The 18187-nt window shown below is 40.9% G+C and overlaps 1 protein-coding gene and 1 long non-coding RNA gene across 2 annotated transcripts in view; one reads left to right on the forward strand and one right to left on the reverse strand.

Moving 5' to 3' along the window:
- The window catches only part of FBN2 (fibrillin 2), a 250289-nt gene that overhangs the window by 56630 nt on the left and 175472 nt on the right, over positions 1-18187 (reverse strand). Inside the window, exons 37-43 of the mRNA XM_045020453.1 lie at positions 17624-17785; positions 16395-16463; positions 15589-15714; positions 13867-13992; positions 12097-12249; positions 5943-6011; positions 4013-4138 (exon numbers count right to left, since the gene is read on the reverse strand). Of these exons, the coding sequence (XP_044876388.1) occupies positions 4013-4138; positions 5943-6011; positions 12097-12249; positions 13867-13992; positions 15589-15714; positions 16395-16463; positions 17624-17785 (831 nt within the window). The remainder of the gene's footprint in view (positions 1-4012; positions 4139-5942; positions 6012-12096; positions 12250-13866; positions 13993-15588; positions 15715-16394; positions 16464-17623; positions 17786-18187) is intronic.
- LOC123372391 overlaps positions 1-18187 on the forward strand; it is a 69631-nt gene that overhangs the window by 49848 nt on the left and 1596 nt on the right. The window contains exon 6 of the long non-coding RNA XR_006580257.1: positions 17636-17762. This is a non-coding gene — a long non-coding RNA (uncharacterized LOC123372391). The remainder of the gene's footprint in view (positions 1-17635; positions 17763-18187) is intronic.

Raw genomic sequence — 18187 nt, forward strand, 5'->3', positions numbered from 1 at the left:
GCTACTGCACCGACTGTGAATTAAATTTCAAGAAGCCCCCCTAAAACAAGGAGTTTTGCAGAACCAAACCTTGTGATTGTTTTGGGTTTTCCAATTATTTTTCCTGTTTAGTTTTTAATGTCAATAATTATTGTTGTTGTTTTGTGCATGTAAGATAGGATGATGCTAGTATTTACAGGTTGGATCCCCATAGTGGGGTAAATTGCCACAATGGCCATGTTGTCCTCACAAATGTTGATGAAGCAGAAGGGCAAGGTCTGTCATAGTCTAAAAATGCCTGCAAATTTTTACCACCTTTGGACATTGCAAAAGGCTCATGAATGCAAAAGCAGTTCCAAAGACATCATTTTGTTGCTTCTTTTTATAAAGGGCAACATACTTAGGTAAACATGCCATCCTGGTAAAGTTTTTCTCCAAATAAGCAAGTTTAACCACTCGTGTATTAAATTTTTTACAGTTGTGTAAATGTGCAGCTTTAAATAGTTTTAACTGTGTAACAGGGGAAAAAAAGTAAAGAAAGTTTTTTCCATCTTTACCCATTCTGGGCGTACAGCCAAAAAAGTAATAAAAGCCAGTTTGTTTTTAAACATCTTAAAACGTATAAGAGTACCAGATCTAAGTTTTGTTTTAGCTATTGTGGCAGAGCTCTGACCTTTGCTCCTGTGGGTCCTGCGCTTCTAGGCGGTTTATGCTAGCCTGAGGGTATGGCTACACTGGCGATTTGCAGCGCTGGAAAGCCTCCACAAGTGCTGCAATTAGTAAGTGGCCACACCTGCAGGGCACTTCCAGCGCTGCAACTCCCTGGCTGCAGCGCTGGCCGTACACCTCACTCAGCATGGGGAATAAGGATTCCAGCGCTGGTGCTGCAGCGCTGGTCATCAAGTGTGGCCACACACCAGCGCTGTGATTGGCCTCCAGGGTATAAGGTGTATCCCAGAATGCTTTTATAAATTACTCTCTTTGTTTTGTTATGCAGCCTCTCTTTGTTTTGTTGTGAACGAGCTCCGATCTGCCGTTGCCGTTGCCGCTTATCTAAAAAACAAACAGAGCTCCTGTTTGCTGTGATCATCTGTACCTGGCTGTAAACAATCAAATGAGATTGCAGGCAGGGAGGGAGTGAAACAGCGGGGAGTCGTGTTGGCTGCAGGCTGTTTGCAATTAAGAGTTAAGACTAAGGGGTTGGAAACATGTTCTGATTTTTCAAGTCAGGAAGCTAAACACACAGTGTTGGCTCCAAAAATCCACTCTCTCTCTCCCCCCGCTCCCTGTCACACTAGACCCCACTCCACCCCCCTCTTTTGAAAAGCACGTTGCGGCCACTTGAATGCTGGGATAGCTGCCCATAATGCATCACTCCCAGCAGCGCTGCTAATGCTGCAAATGTGGCCACACACCAGCGCTGGTAGCTGTGAGTGTGGCCACACACCAGCGCTGCTCCTACACAGCTGGATGACCAGCGCTGCAAACTACCAGCGCTGCAAACCGTAAGTGTAGCCATACCCACAGTGGCTCACTGTGACCCTCCACGTAGACCTTCTCTCTCTAGGGCCAGGGTTACAGTCTACTGAGCCCTTTTCATCATAAAAGCAGCAAAGAATCCTGTGGCACCTTATAGACTAACAGACGTTTTGCAGCATGAGCTTTCGTGGGTGAATACCCACTTCTTCGGATGCAAGTCTTGCATCCGAAGAAGTGGGTATTCACCCACGAAAGCTCATGCTGCAAAACGTCTGTTAGTCTATAAGGTGCCACAGGATTCTTTGCTGCTTTTACAGAACCAGACTAACACGGCTACCCTTCTGATACTTTTCATCATAGGCTGCAAGGAGGTTGGAGAGAGAACTCCCACAGTCTCTGTTCAGCCTCTTGTCCTGACAGGGACCTGACTTCCCCTTCCAGGAGATATCCCTGTAGTGGTGGGTTGGGGGGAACCTGGGCCCGCCCTCTACTCTGGGATCCGGCCCAGGGACCCTAATGGTAGCAGCTGTTGGCAGCCAACCTTTCACTGCCAGAGTTGCTACATTTCCCTGGGCCACTTCCCCACAGCTCTCCTGCTTCTCCCTTCTTCACCCTTACCTTAGGGCTCCTTTAACGATGTTTTAGGGTGTCTTCATTAACCAGCCCTTCAACCGCACTTCCTCTCCCCTGGCTCCTCTGCCTGACTGGCGTGAGCCCTTTTTATAGTAACAGCAGGGCCTTAATTAGAGTCAGGTGGTCACATTAACTGAATGGCCTCACCTGACTCTTTACAGGTTAATTAGAGTCAGGTGTTCTCATTAGCCTGGAGCAGCCCCTGCTCTGGACAGTCAGGGAACAGAAAACTGTTAATCCAGTGGCCAGTATATCTGCCTTCAGCTATTCTGCTGTACCCAACTGGCCTGAGTCTATCACACTATAAATAAAGTTGCACGTTTTTAGCTTTGTTACTATCTGAAAGGTTTTACTGTATATTTTGTAATATTTAATTAAATGAAATTTGTAAATTCCAGTTAAAATTAAAAAATTGCAATATTTGCAATTAAAATATAGCCAAATGCCTTTTCTCCCCGTACATGCTCAAAGTAAAATAAGATTTTTGTTTGTACAGTAATTGAAATTTTATGAGCCAAAGTCTGACCTGAGGTGGAACTGGTTCATAAAAAAGGGATTAAGTTGCAATAATTTGGTCTACAAATTTGCCCTAATTGTGAGCTCAGCTATAAAGTAAATGAAAGTTCATAAACTGTCACAACAACCCATTAACAAAAAAATTCATGAAAAAGGTACAAAAGCAAAAGAAAAAGACCTTCCAACATACCTCAAGGAATGTGTTAAAATCACACCTGGTAAAAAAAAAAGCCCGGAACTGGAAATCAATGAAGCAAAACTGATGTGTCATAAATTAGGCCTAATTGGAAAACAAAATAATGAGGGGATGGGTCCTAAAAAAAAAAAAAGACTCTGGGGAGAAAAGTTGGTTACCATGACACTGGCTGATGAAAAGACAAGAAAAGGGGAAGGATGCCCCATCATGGCTGCCCCCCTCTCCCATCACCTCAGATCCCAGATTTTCTTCATCCTAATCTTGAGACACGTTCTGACCTCAGTGTTTGCTATCGAACTAAGCAGTCTATGGTCTCTGTATACCAAACCCCAAACATGGTTTAAAACTTTTTAACATTAAACAGTTTCCACAATCACGTTAACATCTTTAACTCTTTGGGCCCATATATTCCATCTAAATTAATACAACAGCCCCTCTCTACTGTGTTGACAATGGAACTGTAAAAGTCTGTGTAAATAAATAAATAAATAAATGTCTGGGTAAATAAATATACCTATGTAACTTTATATAATTAAAACAAAATAATAATTTAATTAAAACTCTAGGAAAGTGGTGCATTGTGTTAGTGTTTTAATCTTCTGGGGCGAAATCTTGACTCCTCTGAAGCCTATGGCAAAATCCCCACAGAGGCAGGATTTCACCGCTAGACTTGAACTCAAATCCAAGGTTAGGGCAAAAGGGAAAATTATTACAGTGATCTAATTCCAATTCCCATGTTTTATTGTCATAGAAACATTGCACAACTGGATATGACTAATACGTCTCTGCCTAGGAGAGTACTGGAAGAGTAGATCAGGAATGAGATGCATTTACAAAAGTGTGGTATTCAAGAGAGTGCTGTTATTCCCTCATATTCAGGGGTGCTAAATTTACTCCCAAAGGTAAATAAGAAAACAAAACAATGCCTGGTCTAGAAAGGAGAAGGGACTGTTAAGGAAACATGTTTAAGAGTTAGCAGGTTGTGTGAAAACCAATATAACAAAAACTGTGTCAGAAATTGGCTGGCACATATATTTATTTCTTTAAAGAAAAGTACCTCCTAAGGTCATTATGAGTTAACCATTGAAAGAATGCCCACAACCTGTTCCTCCTAAGGGATTAATTGCACTGGAATTATTGTCCTGATGCTCCTTTACAATAAGCATGCTTGTAGGGACAAAACAGAAAAAAACCTCTCATTCAGATCACCTTCACAGACCAAGAGTAGGTCACTGTAGCTGAATCCTGTGGGACATTCACAGCGGAAACTGCCAATCTGGTTAATGCAAACACCATTTGCACAGATCCCTGGGATCTCCTTACATTCATCAATATCTGAAAGTGAATATACATTAGTCACACAGAGTATTGTAAGGCTTTATGTACCCCATGGATTCTCTATATTTCATTGTGCTGTTAGCTAAACATATATAAGAACAAAACAAACATGCTGCTGTTGTAAATGATGGGGCAAATAAATTATATGATATTCAATAAAGAAGCTCAAGATTTGGATTATTAATTTAAATCGGGTAGGAAGCTGGAAGAAGAAAGAAAAGAGATATGGGAATGGGATAACACAACATTAAATATCTGTTTCCAGTATATAAAGTGTTATGCATGCAGAAAAGTCCCAAAGAAACTTAAGAGGGAAGTTTCTTATTGGTAATTATGTAGGAGCAGGATTTTATAATTGTACTATGAGAATTAATGTATGATTTGATTTCATCCTGCCAGCCACCCTTTTTGAATAGCAGAAAGGAATGATAGAACAATCCTTATGACTGATTATGGTCACCCTTTTGTTTTAGGATAAGTTGTAATGTCGACTATGGTTTCCTATATGTATTACAAATTAGGCACTCTAGTTAAATATACATTTCTTTGTTGTAAGGTTTTAGTAAGTAAGAGACAGGATCTTGTATTGTATCTATGTTAAGCAGATTAGAAGCCCCAATGTGAATTGTTTTAGTTATAAGATTTAGCAAGGCTTGATTTACAATGTATTCTGCTGAATATACAATACTGCTGTCTGTATACCTTTGAAGTTTTCTTTTAAAAGTTTGTTTGTGTGAATGAGGAATGCATGCATCAGGAAAAGATAAGTGCGAAAGCCATCACAAATGTCCAGAAGGTCAAGAAAAAGTGAGAGACTTGGAAAGACCAGGAGACAATCAGAAAACATCCATTGTATCTGATGCTAAACATGTTAGCAGCATTGATGACCTCAGAGGTGAGGCAGTCCCGAAGGCGAGACAACAAATAGGAGATAACAATGGGAAGCCCGACAATAACCATCAAATGATAACAGCAGAAAACCCCAAGACTAACATCACTTAAGGACTAATGATTACGTGCTCAATCTAACTGACCATTAGATTGACTCGAGCTACGACAGACTGGTAACTATAAACATCAACTAGCAGGAGAGAGAGAGAGAGAGAGAGAGAGAGAGAGAGAGAGAGAGAGAGAGAGAGAGAGAGAGAGTGTGTGTGTGTGTGTGTGTGTGTGTGTGTGTGTGTGTGTGTGTGTGTGTGTGTGTGTGTGTGTGTGTGTGTGTGTAAAAAAAGCATATGCTATCTGTTGTATTTTCAATAAATGCATCGTATTTGCCTTTCCCCCCTTAAAAGAGGCCATGTGCTTTGCATAGCATAACAATTATTCTTTTAAAGTGTCTTATCAGTCATAACCATGTACTGGGATGGAGAGGGAAAGGAATGGTAGCAGTCATAAGAAGACATAGCACTAGAAAAATACTTAACAAAAACTGATATATATAATAAAAATCTTATTCTAAACTTTCTGAAATTGTCAGGATGTAGCGGAGAAATGCAGATGATTATACACCTCCAAAGGGAGAGAGGGAAGCACGTAAAATGCCAGTTGCGGGAAGGGAGATTTTTTTCATACAACAGTTATATTAAAATTACTTGGATTTATAATGAATGTTAACATGAGTTCTAGTGACCTGAAAAAACCACATACTCTTGCAATTTATGATGTCACCAGAACCCCATGATGGAAATAGAGTTTTATTACATACAGTTGGTATACAGTGTTCATGGCAGTATTATTATATTGCTATGACACACCATGCTGCAAAAAATTACTTGTTGAAAATACATTTAGTAAAACTTACCAACAGCTTTGCCAGTATGGATGTCAAAGGTGAAGCCAGGAATGTTCCCACAAATGGTCTTAAATTCCGCTAAACATGAAACAAATTATGCATTTGTAAAGAATATGTATAAGTCCCTCAATAATTATTTTTTAAGTTTCCCCAGCTTTCCAAGAGCACTTCCAGTCAATTCTAGTAGTGATAGGAAACTCTGCAGCTTGTCTAAGTAAAATTTAAAAGCAAATTTGCCAATAAGTGCAGCTGCCACTCAGAAATTCATTCACACTTCTATATATCATTTGCTCCACTTGGAGCTAGATCAGATCTTGAGTTTGGGAGAGCAGGCCTTCATTTTCTGTCTAAGTACCACTCCTCACCCTACTTCTTGAGATTTGTTACTGCTTTCTAATCTCCTACAGTTGAGGATCTACAGAGGCAATTTTACTAGGGAAACTGAAAGTAACTTAACAGTAACTAGGTTTTGTTGAATAAATTAACTCTAAGGATCCTCCTCTCCTCTTCAGAGATTTTTGTAATTGAAATGCGAGGAACGCAGGGAGAGATAGGGGACTACTACTCCCTCTCTTTCAGGACATCTTGAGGATGCAGGATGTAGACAACCCTAATGGCTTTTACTACAATCAGTTGACCCCTGGTTTTCAAGGCAAGGCACGTGACTTCTAGAACGTGGATTTGCAGTGGTGATATATTTAGATTAATTCAGTTACTTGTATGTAAGCTTTTTTTCCAGCATTTAGTGGAATCAATTAGTGCAGGGTGTGACAGCAAACCTCCTCTGTTAGTAAAATATTTCTTATTAACCTTCTAAGTCTTATGACTTTACCAGCACAGCAATGTTCATAAGAAAATCTTCACAATACATGGTGAACTTTTAAAAGGGAAAAATGGACCCATTTTGATCAACATGTGTAGTTTTGCACAAGAAACATCTCTCACTATGTCGAATCTGTAAAACACTGACTATTGGCAGCCTCGTGCATCTTGCAGTGAAATAGGGGAGCTGGGACAAAATAACTTTTTGTGTGAATACTTACCACCGAATACTGCCCTGGGATGTGAACATACAGTTCCTATTCATTTCATGATGTATTTAAGGGCAGAATTTGAGACCATGTTGAAATGTTACTAAGCTTTTCTTTCAGTCATTACATCAGCATTAAAACAAAGTGAAAACTGATTTATAGTTTCTGGTGTTAAGTTTCCATACTACTAATATTATGAGAAAATAAGGCACAATTTCCAGCAGTTAAGGCTAATTAACCATTAGTACAATCTTCCATGGGATGTGGTGGATTCTCTATCACTTGGGAGTCATTAAATCAAGAAGAAATATGTTTCTAAAAGACAAACGGTTAAATTTGCAAAAGCACCTAAGTGATTTAGGCATCTAAGTCTCATTTACACACTGAGAAGCCTTAGTACTATTGACTCTCAGTCATGTCAATGCTTTTCAAATTTTTACCCATGTTCCAGTTCAACCACAAGTTTTTGGGCTTCATGCAGAAGTCACTGGGTGATATTCAATGACCTGTGCTATACAGGAAGCCTAACAGTGATCTCCTTGTGGCCTTAAAATCTATTAATTATTTTCACTTTCTGATAATTGGTCATCAGCAAAACATTTAGAAAAGCCAGTTTCATCTGAAAACTTTGGGATAAATAAAGGCTCCTCCAGGGGCAGCCATGTTAGCTCCATTTGGAGTCTTAATTTGGCCCTAAGCTTTCAGTTGAAATTAGCTTTTCTAAATGTTTTGCTGGTGACCAGCTATCTGAAAGTGAAAATAATTAATAGATTGTTAGGGGACCTCTGGACGCATTGTGTGTGCACAAGGCAAGAGCAGGCATAATGCAGGAAAAAATAGTATGTGATTGGCTAGTTAAAGACTGTTTCACAATGCATATGGAAAGGCAAAAAATGCCTTAATTTTGGCATTTCCTGACTTTTGATTGCTTGACTTTTGCAACTTTAACATTTTTAAATTTAGTTTTTTGTATGTAATTTTCAAATACCATATACTGTACTTATTACTACCTTACATTTCATAAAGACAGTAAGATCTGAGAGTTAACAGTAACTAATCCCTCATGATTTACTTATACCTCAAATGATGAACCAACCAGTCAGATACAATTTGGTCATAAATGAGAAGTGGCAGAGAGAGTAAAAACTTACAAGAGTATTTATTTTTGAAGGTTGGGGGGCTGTCTAATGTTAAGGGATGTGATTCACATGCATGTGCAACATTAAACTATATAATCTTTGTTACCCAAATACACAAGACAGTGAGACTATTTGTCAAACATAAACATAAAAAAAAGTTATTCAGAAAGAGATGATGTAGAGGCTAAGCTCATCGATATGAATGATATAGTTCGCATCAAAGCATAACACCACTTTTAATGAGCTACTGGGCTGAAGCCAGCAAGCTGGTTATGGTCAATGCACCATAACCTCTGCTTCTGTGATATGCAGCCTACACCCAGATTTCAGAACATACTCATTATCTCATAATAACTGTAGCTATTCAGCCATTTACAACTGGAATTTGTGTTTGATATGCCGCACACAAACCCTTCCTTAGTGGAATCAGAGGTTCAGAAATGTCTCCAACTGCAGCAAAAACATCTAAAGGAGAAAAGCCAACCAGGCAAAGTCCTGAAACAGAGACATTTTAACTCTGTAACTATTTGCAGAATTTCTGAGGGAGAGAGGTTTTAAAGAGAATTTAAGAACAGCTACAGAGACACTTTCTTATTCAATGGTGTCACACAATCATAAATACTCTCTGTATGAGATCCTGACACTGTGATACTATATTTTTATCATGCTGTTATTGCAGCTCAAGATCATGATGAAAGCATCACTGTATTATGTTAGAATATTCCACCATAAATATGTTGTGGCTTTCTGTGACTGCAACATAGTATTTCATCTCTCACGCTTGCTTTCATTTCACACATTTGGTTGCTAGAAGAAGAGTACATCTCTTCACTCTTCATACTCTTGCTACTGAAAGGAAGAAAAGAAAGTGTTTCTCCTGTCAGTCCCTTTTTGCTCCTTCCTGGCTGCTTGAAGGACAGGGTGTCTCCAAGCAGTTCTGATCCATTTGGATATCATTCTGTCCTCTGCCACGTGGTAGACAAGGCAGAGCAAAAGGACCACTTCTGTTATATGGACTCCACTAAAGATGCATCCAGCACTACAACTGCAGGTTGAGTATCACTGATTTAGGGGCAAAACCAGTGACATAATAAAAGGCATCTTTTGCTATACAAGTGATTATTTTTACCCCAGTACATTATGAGACCTCTGCTTGATTGCTGAATGTCAGCATTTATTTATGAATTCCATGAATTACTATTGGTTTGATAATTTTCCTGCTGGTGTTCATAGAATCATAGAATATCAGGGTTGGAAGGGATCTCAGGAGGTCATCTAGTCCAACCCCCCGCTCAAAGCAGGACCAATTCCCAACTAAATCATCCCAGCCAGGGCTTTGTCAAGCCTGACCTTAAAAACCTCTAAGGAAGGAGATTCCACCACCTCCCTAGGTAACCCATTCCAGTGCTTCACCACCCTCCTAGTGAAAAAGTTTTTCCCAATATCCAACCTAAACCTCCCCCACTGCAACTTGAGACCATTACTCCTTGTTCTGTCATCAGGTACCACTGAGGACAGTCTAGATCCATCCTCTTTGGAACCCCCTTTCAGGTAGTTGAAAGCAGCTATCAAATCCCCCCTCATTCTTCTCTTCTGCAGACTAAACAATCCCAGTTCCCTCAGCCTCTCCTCATAAGTCATGTGCTCCAGCCCCCTAATCATGTTTCTTGCCCTCTGCTGCACTCTTTCCAATTTTGCACAGCCTTCTTGTAGTGTGGGGCCCAAAACTGGACACAGTACTCCAGATGAGGCCTCACCAATGTCGAATAGAGGGGAACGATCACGTCCCTCGATCTGCTGGCAATGCCCCTACTTATACAGCCCAAAATGCCGTTAGCCTTCTTGGCAACAAGGGCACACTGTTGACTCATATCCAGCTTCTCGTCCACTGTAACCCCTAGGTCCTTTTCTGCAGAACTGCTTCCTAGACATTCGGTCTCTAGTATGTAACGGTGAATGGGATTCTTCCATCCTAAGTGCAGGACTCTGCCCTTGTCCTTGTTGAACCTCATCAGGTTTCTTTTGGCCCAGTCCTCTAATTTGTCTAGGTCCCTCTGTATCCTATCCCTACCCTCCAGCGTATCTACCACTCCCAGTTTAGTGTCATCTGCAAACTTGCTGAGAGTGCAGTCCACGCCATCCTCCAGATCATTAATGAAGATATTGAACAAAACCGGCCCCAGGACCAACCCTTGGGGCACTCCGCTTGAAACCGGCTGCCAACTAGACATGGAGCCATTGATCACTACCTGTTGTAATCCAGGAAGTTGTTCCTTCTTCATTTTGAGCTTCAGAAAAAAGTGGGATGCAAAAAAACATTCAATTGCACTTTTCCTGAAATCCCAGACATTGGAATCAAAAAAGGTATTCTGCTGGGGGTTTATCATGTTGACAAATGCACTATGGTCTTTCTATTTGATTACTAATTTTGCAGGGTGCTGAGAAAATAATATCAGATAATACACAGAGCAGACAGATGACCAAGGCCCCCTTGTTCATGCACATTAGACATAGGTTATGCAGCTCCCAGATTTATGTGGTAAGGCTCTGCATAGCAGAGAGCCCTCCATCCTACTACCATCTCTCCCATTCGCAGACATCTCACTGTTCAGCTTGTGACCACAAACTGGCTCTAAGCTCCTCTACTTCCAAGGGGAACATGCAACAGCAGCTGACAGAGTTTACAGACTGTCAGATCCGGGATGATGGGTGAATGCCTTAGAAGTGGGTTGCACTCAACAAACTGTTAAAATGAAAACCAAGTAGGTGGAGGAGCTTGCATTATGGCATTCCTAAGCTCTGCCAGAGATGAGCCTGTGCTCTGGTGGAGACAGGAATACCATAGGGCTGGCACACTCCCAGCTGCAGAGTCTCTAAGTTAGACAGGAGAGGAGACAGCATGCCTCAGCCCCACAGCAAACTTGCCCTGCCACTATTTTGACAGTCTACAAGAGAGTGACCCTCACTTGTGGACCTTAGCAGTTCCATAGCTGGAGAAGGTACCAGTCTTGCTGAGGTCTGCTACTCCATTGGAGTAGGGACTCTACTTTTGCAGCACCTCTTCCAAAAATCACTGTATTGTCTGCATCTTGAGCCACCTCAGTCACTGCCTGACCATATCTCTCTTCCAAGCCTTCTGGGTGGCAATTTATGCAGTAGCTTTACAAGTGAGAATTCTGCAGCTATCTACATGGCAGCGTAAATGCATGGAAAAAAGGCACTGCCCATGACATGCCTTTTGGCATGTATCTTGTGGCTTTTTATATTATAATTTGTTATACACACATATTTTAATTTCAATTATAGTTAGATTTATGTCCATAAAAGCACCTACACAAGGCTCTAAGTGCTTTGGCAATTATTAAGAATACAATTCATCCAAAAACTAATAAATCCACAGCACTGTGCTCCATTCTACATTAAAAAAAAAAACTTGTGTGGTCTTAGCCCTCGGGCCAGATTCACTCTGCCAATGACGGGGGATGCAATCAACACCTTCCTGCGCCCTTGGGGACAACTCACCCAAGGAAGGTCAGAAACTAGTGTTGCTGCCTGCCCTCACTCCCACTTGCAGCCAACAGGAACATCGTTAATTCCTGTCATATGCTCTCTAAGCACTTCCCTGGAAGAGGCTTCAGACAGGTGAATGGAATTGTCATATCACCCAGCTGTCTTGGCCACATCCACCACTGCTCAATATTTGGGCAACACAGGCTGCCTTTAGGTCGGCGGGGAGGCTGCAGCTTCTTTGTGCCAACACCATTACTGTACCATGTCAGACTTTCAACCATGGGGATCATGATGGCAGATGCCTGAACTCAGTCTAGCCCATGAAGATTAAGCACTGTTGGTGGCAGCTAACATAAATAGCATCACTCTGCATTCCCTTTGGACAATGGCATAATCTTGACTGAAACTCACACTAACTGATACAGAGAGGGAGCTAAGATGATGTGTAAGTTAATGTAACAGGATTGTTATGGGAAGTCTTACTTGTTCCTGGGGTTGGACACGGCTCACAAGGCTTGTTCCAGGCTTTGCCAACATTGTACGTGCAGCAGCACATCCTCTTGGTCACATTGAAGGGCAATTCATTCTCACAGGAGGTTCCATTGTAGCTTCTATAGCAAAAGCTCTTTCTCATATCTACATGGGAAAACACTCAGAGTTACAAGGTAACTGCAACAGGGTGGCTATCCCCTTAAGGGCTGGAGGACCGGGGCCAGCCAGCCCTGATTACAGAATGAGGTACACCTAGATTGAATCAGGCAATTCCCTATAAAGGGCAGCAGGTGACTGCAATTAAGGGAGAAGTTCAGGAATCTGTGGCAGTCTCTCCAGGAGTGAGGAAAGGCTCCTTCAGGGAAGACCCGAAACCAAGGGAGTTGCCTGAGGCAGGGAGGCCTGGGAGGAGAAAGAGAAACCTTGTCTTGGATGGATTTATGAATTGACTTGGTTTGGGATTTTGAGTTTTAGTTTGTTTATATTTATTTGAAATATGCAATCCGGTCAAGCCAAGCCACAGCGTTCTTATCAATGAGGTTCAAGGCATGAAGACCTCCAGGAAGTTGAGTCATTGTGCAGCCCTCAACTATTTGGTGTCATGGTTTGTGGCTGCCCACATTGACATAGTGGACTGTCTCTAAAACGCCACCGAAATTCTGCTGCAATCACAAATTCCATGTTTGGTACAAAGCCGGTTCAGAAGGCTCCACTGCCTTCATGGTAAATCAAACCTGGGTTGACGATGGGTGGGGTCCAAGACAAGATAATTATTTGTCACTTTCTCTGCAGACCATGAAGCTCGCCATACTGCCTCTACAGTAAAATTATATATATATATAATATATATATAATGTATATATTTTTATTTATATATAATTATCTTGTCTTGGACCCCACCCATCGTATATATATATATAAACCCAGTCCCCACGGAGGGGTATTTTTGACCAAGAAAAAACCTGAGAGAAGTTTTTTTTGAATATTCCAAAAGGGGAAAATAAGGCAGGCTGCCTTTGGATGACCCTAGGCCATGAGGAGGTGCACCAGAAGCAGCTGGCACATTGTAGTAACCATCAAAGTAGTTCAGCTGAAAGTCAAATCCTTTCAACTACTGACGTAGCCACTGTGATTCATGAATTCTGACTCAGAGTGACCCTGAGAATGCAAGCAGCATACATTTAAAAACAAACAAACAAACAAACAACCCCCCCAACTTTTTCTATAGATTAAATCACCTTAATTAAACTATACGTTGTCTCCCTATTACTTTAGCTGAGTGAATTTGCTCAAGCTGATACAGTTCCATCTCCATTCAGTCACGGATGTCTTACAAGAAAGAAAAATTTCAAAGAAACTAAAAAAAATAAAATAAAAAAAATAGATGTTCTTAAGACCCATTTCCTAGCAGACTCACCAGCTGGAAGTCAAATATACTTATGAAAAATTATGTGCAAAAATGAAAAGCTCTGACTTCTGTTAGAGAATAGAACACACTTAGTCATTTCATATTACTCTTTCATGGCTATCGGATGTGGCAGTTTTGCAATAAAAGTTAGAAAAGGTGATACTGCCTCAAGAGCTTTTAATAATTGCAGTTGCAATCATTTAAGTTTAATGTTCTGATAACGTACTTAAAAGAAGCTATAAACTTCTAAGATTTCAAAGTCAGCCTTGCTGCAGGGAAGACTCTGAGCAGCCAGATGAGGTCCAAAACAGCTCTGATCACTACAGCATGCCAGGTAAACAAGTTTTACATACCCATGCAATTGTGTCCTCCATTCACCTGCATGTATTCAGGAGGACAGATGCAGGTGTAGTTCCCCAGAGTGTTGTAGCAGGTCCCAGGGCCACAGACACCAGGATGTGCAACACACTCATCAATATCTAGAGAAAACAAATGAAAAAGTACAGTTCACAAAGAGACAAAAGGAACTAGCCCAAATAAATAATTATAAGGAATAAGTCCATATTAAACTACCCCAACATAGCAAAGAAGAAATATTTACAAAACAGAGGGTGCATTGCTCAGCTTTGATTTAAACAACTTTTGTGGCAGCAGCTGAAATGTATTATTGTTCTCCTGTATGTTTGATTTCCTCCAATCCCAGAAGCGGAAGACAGCACTTGTCAAGTGGGAGACAATTAAAAGTTTATTGGATTCATATACTCCAGGGAGGAAAGTCCCTTGCTATGCTGCCCTCACAAGCCCCGGCTAGCCCACTATTTCCACACCCCACCACCTCCCATCATGGACTATCTAAAAAGTGCTCACTTCCTACAGTCCTTGGGAAGTGCACTGGAGATGCAAGTGTGGGGTGTGGGAGAAGGAGACTGGAGGGACATTGAAGCAGCAGAGCAGAGGGCAGTGTAAAAGGGGGACATGAAGGGTGCTGGCAGAGTGGGGAACAGTCATAGAAAATGAAGGGGAGCATAGGACTAGAGTAACATGGGATTATGTGGCAGCAGAGTGTGGGAGGGCAATAAGGCAATAGAACTATTGATATTTCACCCTTTCTATAGACTTAAGAATGTAGTCTGGAGCCCCTTTCTAAGTCTTAATGCCCACCAGCACCTTGAAAACATTGGGACACATGCTGAAGACATCCCATCCCCTTGCAAGCCTTAGACATCTTGTTAAGGCCCTAAAAACTCCCTCAACCTCAGGGATCCTTCTTAGACTCACCACACTTGATAATCATAAATAGACGTTAATCTGCCTCACAAACCTAAATATCTTAGTTGGGTGAGGAATAACAATCCTGTTTAGACTTGTCAGAATGAATGAGATTCCTAGTATTTGCACAGGTAGGAGGTGGATTTGGGATGAGGGGGGTAACTACAAAAAGTCACCATGGAGGTGGTGGGCCTGAGATAAGCCACATAAGGCTTCTGGAGGGGAGGTAGGCCAAGAGTTTCTTAAGGTCTAGAGAGGCTGATGGGGCCTGACAAGCTCCCTACACAGCTTGCATGGCTGGGATTAGGTGAATCTACAATATGCCTCATAAGATTTGTCTAGGTTTGTTGCATGTACTCAGAAGGAGTCTTACTCTTGTACACCTCCTAACATCTGCAGTAAAGGGGTAATGGATCTAAGGATGAAGAGGAGCAATGGGAGCATCACACAGGGTCTAGATGAGGTGTTTCCAGTTCTCAGATCAACCCTAGCATGAACCCCCCCAAACATTCCCACTTGAAAGAAATACAATGAGGAAACATCACAAGGTGAAGCTTGTAAAGTTGCACATACGGTACCACAAACATTGTATGTTCGTGTTTACGAATGAGAGACAATATATTAGGGAATCATAATAGCTAAGAAGATTACCCTTACACTCTGTATGGAAAATGAATCTGCAATCAACTACTCTCTATGTATGAAATATTCTGCATCAGGAGAAAACAAACTCTGAAAGACCAAAATATTTGCAAATATGCAAACAAGTGTGTATTGGTGTGGGACAAGGTACTGCAGAATTTCACCTTCACAGATCCGTGTTTCTTCACTGAGGTAGTAGCCTTGTGGACATTCACATTGGAAGCTGCCAAAAGTATTGATGCAGTTTCCACCTTGACAAAGACCTGGCAACTCCTGGCATTCATCGATATCTGCAAAGAGAGAAAAGGCCATATTCTTACTCTGAAATGTAAAGAAACAAGAGATCGTCATCATTGCATTTGAATGTTACCAGCTAGTAACTGTTAATCTTCACTGAGTTTTTTTCCTTCTAAATCTGCACTTTATTATCAAAGGGAAGACGGTTTGTGATTATCCCACATATTCTATAGAACATTTTCAGCAAGATGAATGGAAGGAGTTCAGCTTTCATGATCGTTTATGGGAGTTTGGTACCTAACGGTTCATTCCTGCATGCTGACAGTGCATGAGAAATTCACTGGGACCAGGCTTTCACTCTATGATAGATGTTTGCAGCAACATTAACCTTCCACTGATTAAACCACAATTTTTGTAGGTCGTCTCATGCTTTGGGGGGCAAATGTTAAAGGCTTGTTGAATAAATGAGGTGGACAAAATATATGTAAATCTCTTTCACCTATAAAACACCAAATTTACTTACTCAAATGGGTTTTGAGTATCCTTATTGAGTAACTGCTCACACATGCACCAGTTTGAACTGGCCACTCTAGTATTATTGACGTTAGTAAGTGGTTTTCAGATGCAATGAATGTGAACACTTCGTCAATGATCCTCCTATTGTACAAACTTTTGAAAATGTCACCTTTTGTAAAGTAGCAACCATAACATCCATTATTCAGGATGAACTCACCTTCTAAGATAATAGTGATGGGATTTGGTCTGAATCCCTCACCCCCTGGACACAGAGTATTATATTCCGCTAGGGGGGGAAAAAAAGGCTATTACTTATTTGTAGAATAAAACACTGGTATTAAGGATTTTTTTAAATAATTTATAATTTCATTGGTATTTTAATGCCATTATTATTTCTTATTTGTATTACAATAGCACCAAGAAGCCCCAGTCAGAGACCTGGACCCCATTGTGCTAGGCGCTTTATAAACACAGTGCACAAACATGGTCCCTGCCCCTTGTCGCTTAACTTGTTTCAACCTAACAGCATCCTGAACTGCAACGACATACACACTACAAATAGTCACTGGACTAATCACAGCGCATAAAGTCAAGGAAGTGCATAGACTTTGCAGGATGGAAGCCTAAGATAACACTGGTAACCATGCACATATGAGGCCTTAACCTGTAAGCTCCTGTAAGGCGGGGACTGTGTCTTCTTTGCATAATGCCTAGTATAAAGTGGCTCCCATCTTAACTAGGGCCTAGAAATTATTACTACTGTACAACAGAGATGAGTATTTGTTAAAATTAGACTGTACAGTATTATAACTAAATAAATAATAAAAACAATAATGCTTCATACTTACATTGCACTGTTCATACCTAAAACCTCGAGTGCTTTGAAAGGTAAGTATCAATAGGCAAAATTACTGAGACACTTCTGAAAATTTTATCCAGTGATGCTCACTTTCATAAAGCACTTGGTGTTTTCTGGATAAGAAGCATGATGTTAAGTAACAACCATTATTACTTGTATTCCTCACCTGCAAAAATGCAATTAATGGATAAAATTTAAAAGCACCTAAGTGTGAAAGTTACTTAGGCACGTTTGAAACTTTTATCCATTATTCCTATTTTTGCAAGGGAAAATGAGGCACAGAAAAGTGAAATGATTTGCCAAAGGTCACCCTTGATTTTGGTCCCATTGACCTCACTGGTGCAGGAACAGGCACTGAGGCAGAGTTGGGAACAAAACTCAGGCCTCTTGATTCTAAGGTCCGTGGCCTATGCATCACCTTTGAGAATAAGATGGAGACCTTCTTCAACAATAAGACCGTTAGAGAATAAGCTTATGAGTAATTTGCCAGATATTTTCATAGTCTGTTTATGGTCATACGCTAAATGTTTATAAGTACTTTTTCATATTTGCACCTTTTGTAAGAATTTTTTTAAAAAAATGCTTACTGCTGTTTACAGGGGGACAAGTCTCACAGGGGATCCCCCAGGCCTTCCCCAAAGAGCAGCAGCATGAGGAGCGACTGACTCCAACGCCGATTTCAGTGTTGCAGGATAGGCTCCCATCCCCTCGGGGTCCATACTTCAGGTAACAATTGCCAACACGATTATCTACATGTAAAAACATATTCAACTATAGTTGCACTTTCCAGCCTAGATGAAGGAACGATCAGACAATCATATTAATACTTGCTACTGATGGATGGCAGGCCCAGGCTACAGTATCCTTCTGAGTTACTGGTAAGGTAAAAAAGCTAATGCACATTAATATTCAGGGTTATCAAGAGAAATGACACGGTGAGGGTCAACAAAGCTGCTTCTTCTTAAAGTATTTAGGGACCAGTTAAAGTGTTTGCATGTCTTCAAAGTTCACAGCATATACTGGTATAGCCCTTTTCCTATTCCCAGTAATTTAATATGGGGAATGGAATACAGGACACAACCTCAAGCCACCAGAAGAGTGCTTCAAACTCATTAGAAACTCTTCAACAATTGGTTATTGGCAGTAAGACA

This window comes from Mauremys mutica, chromosome 6, assembly GCF_020497125.1.
Source record: "Mauremys mutica isolate MM-2020 ecotype Southern chromosome 6, ASM2049712v1, whole genome shotgun sequence".
Lineage (NCBI taxonomy): Eukaryota > Metazoa > Chordata > Testudines > Geoemydidae > Mauremys > Mauremys mutica.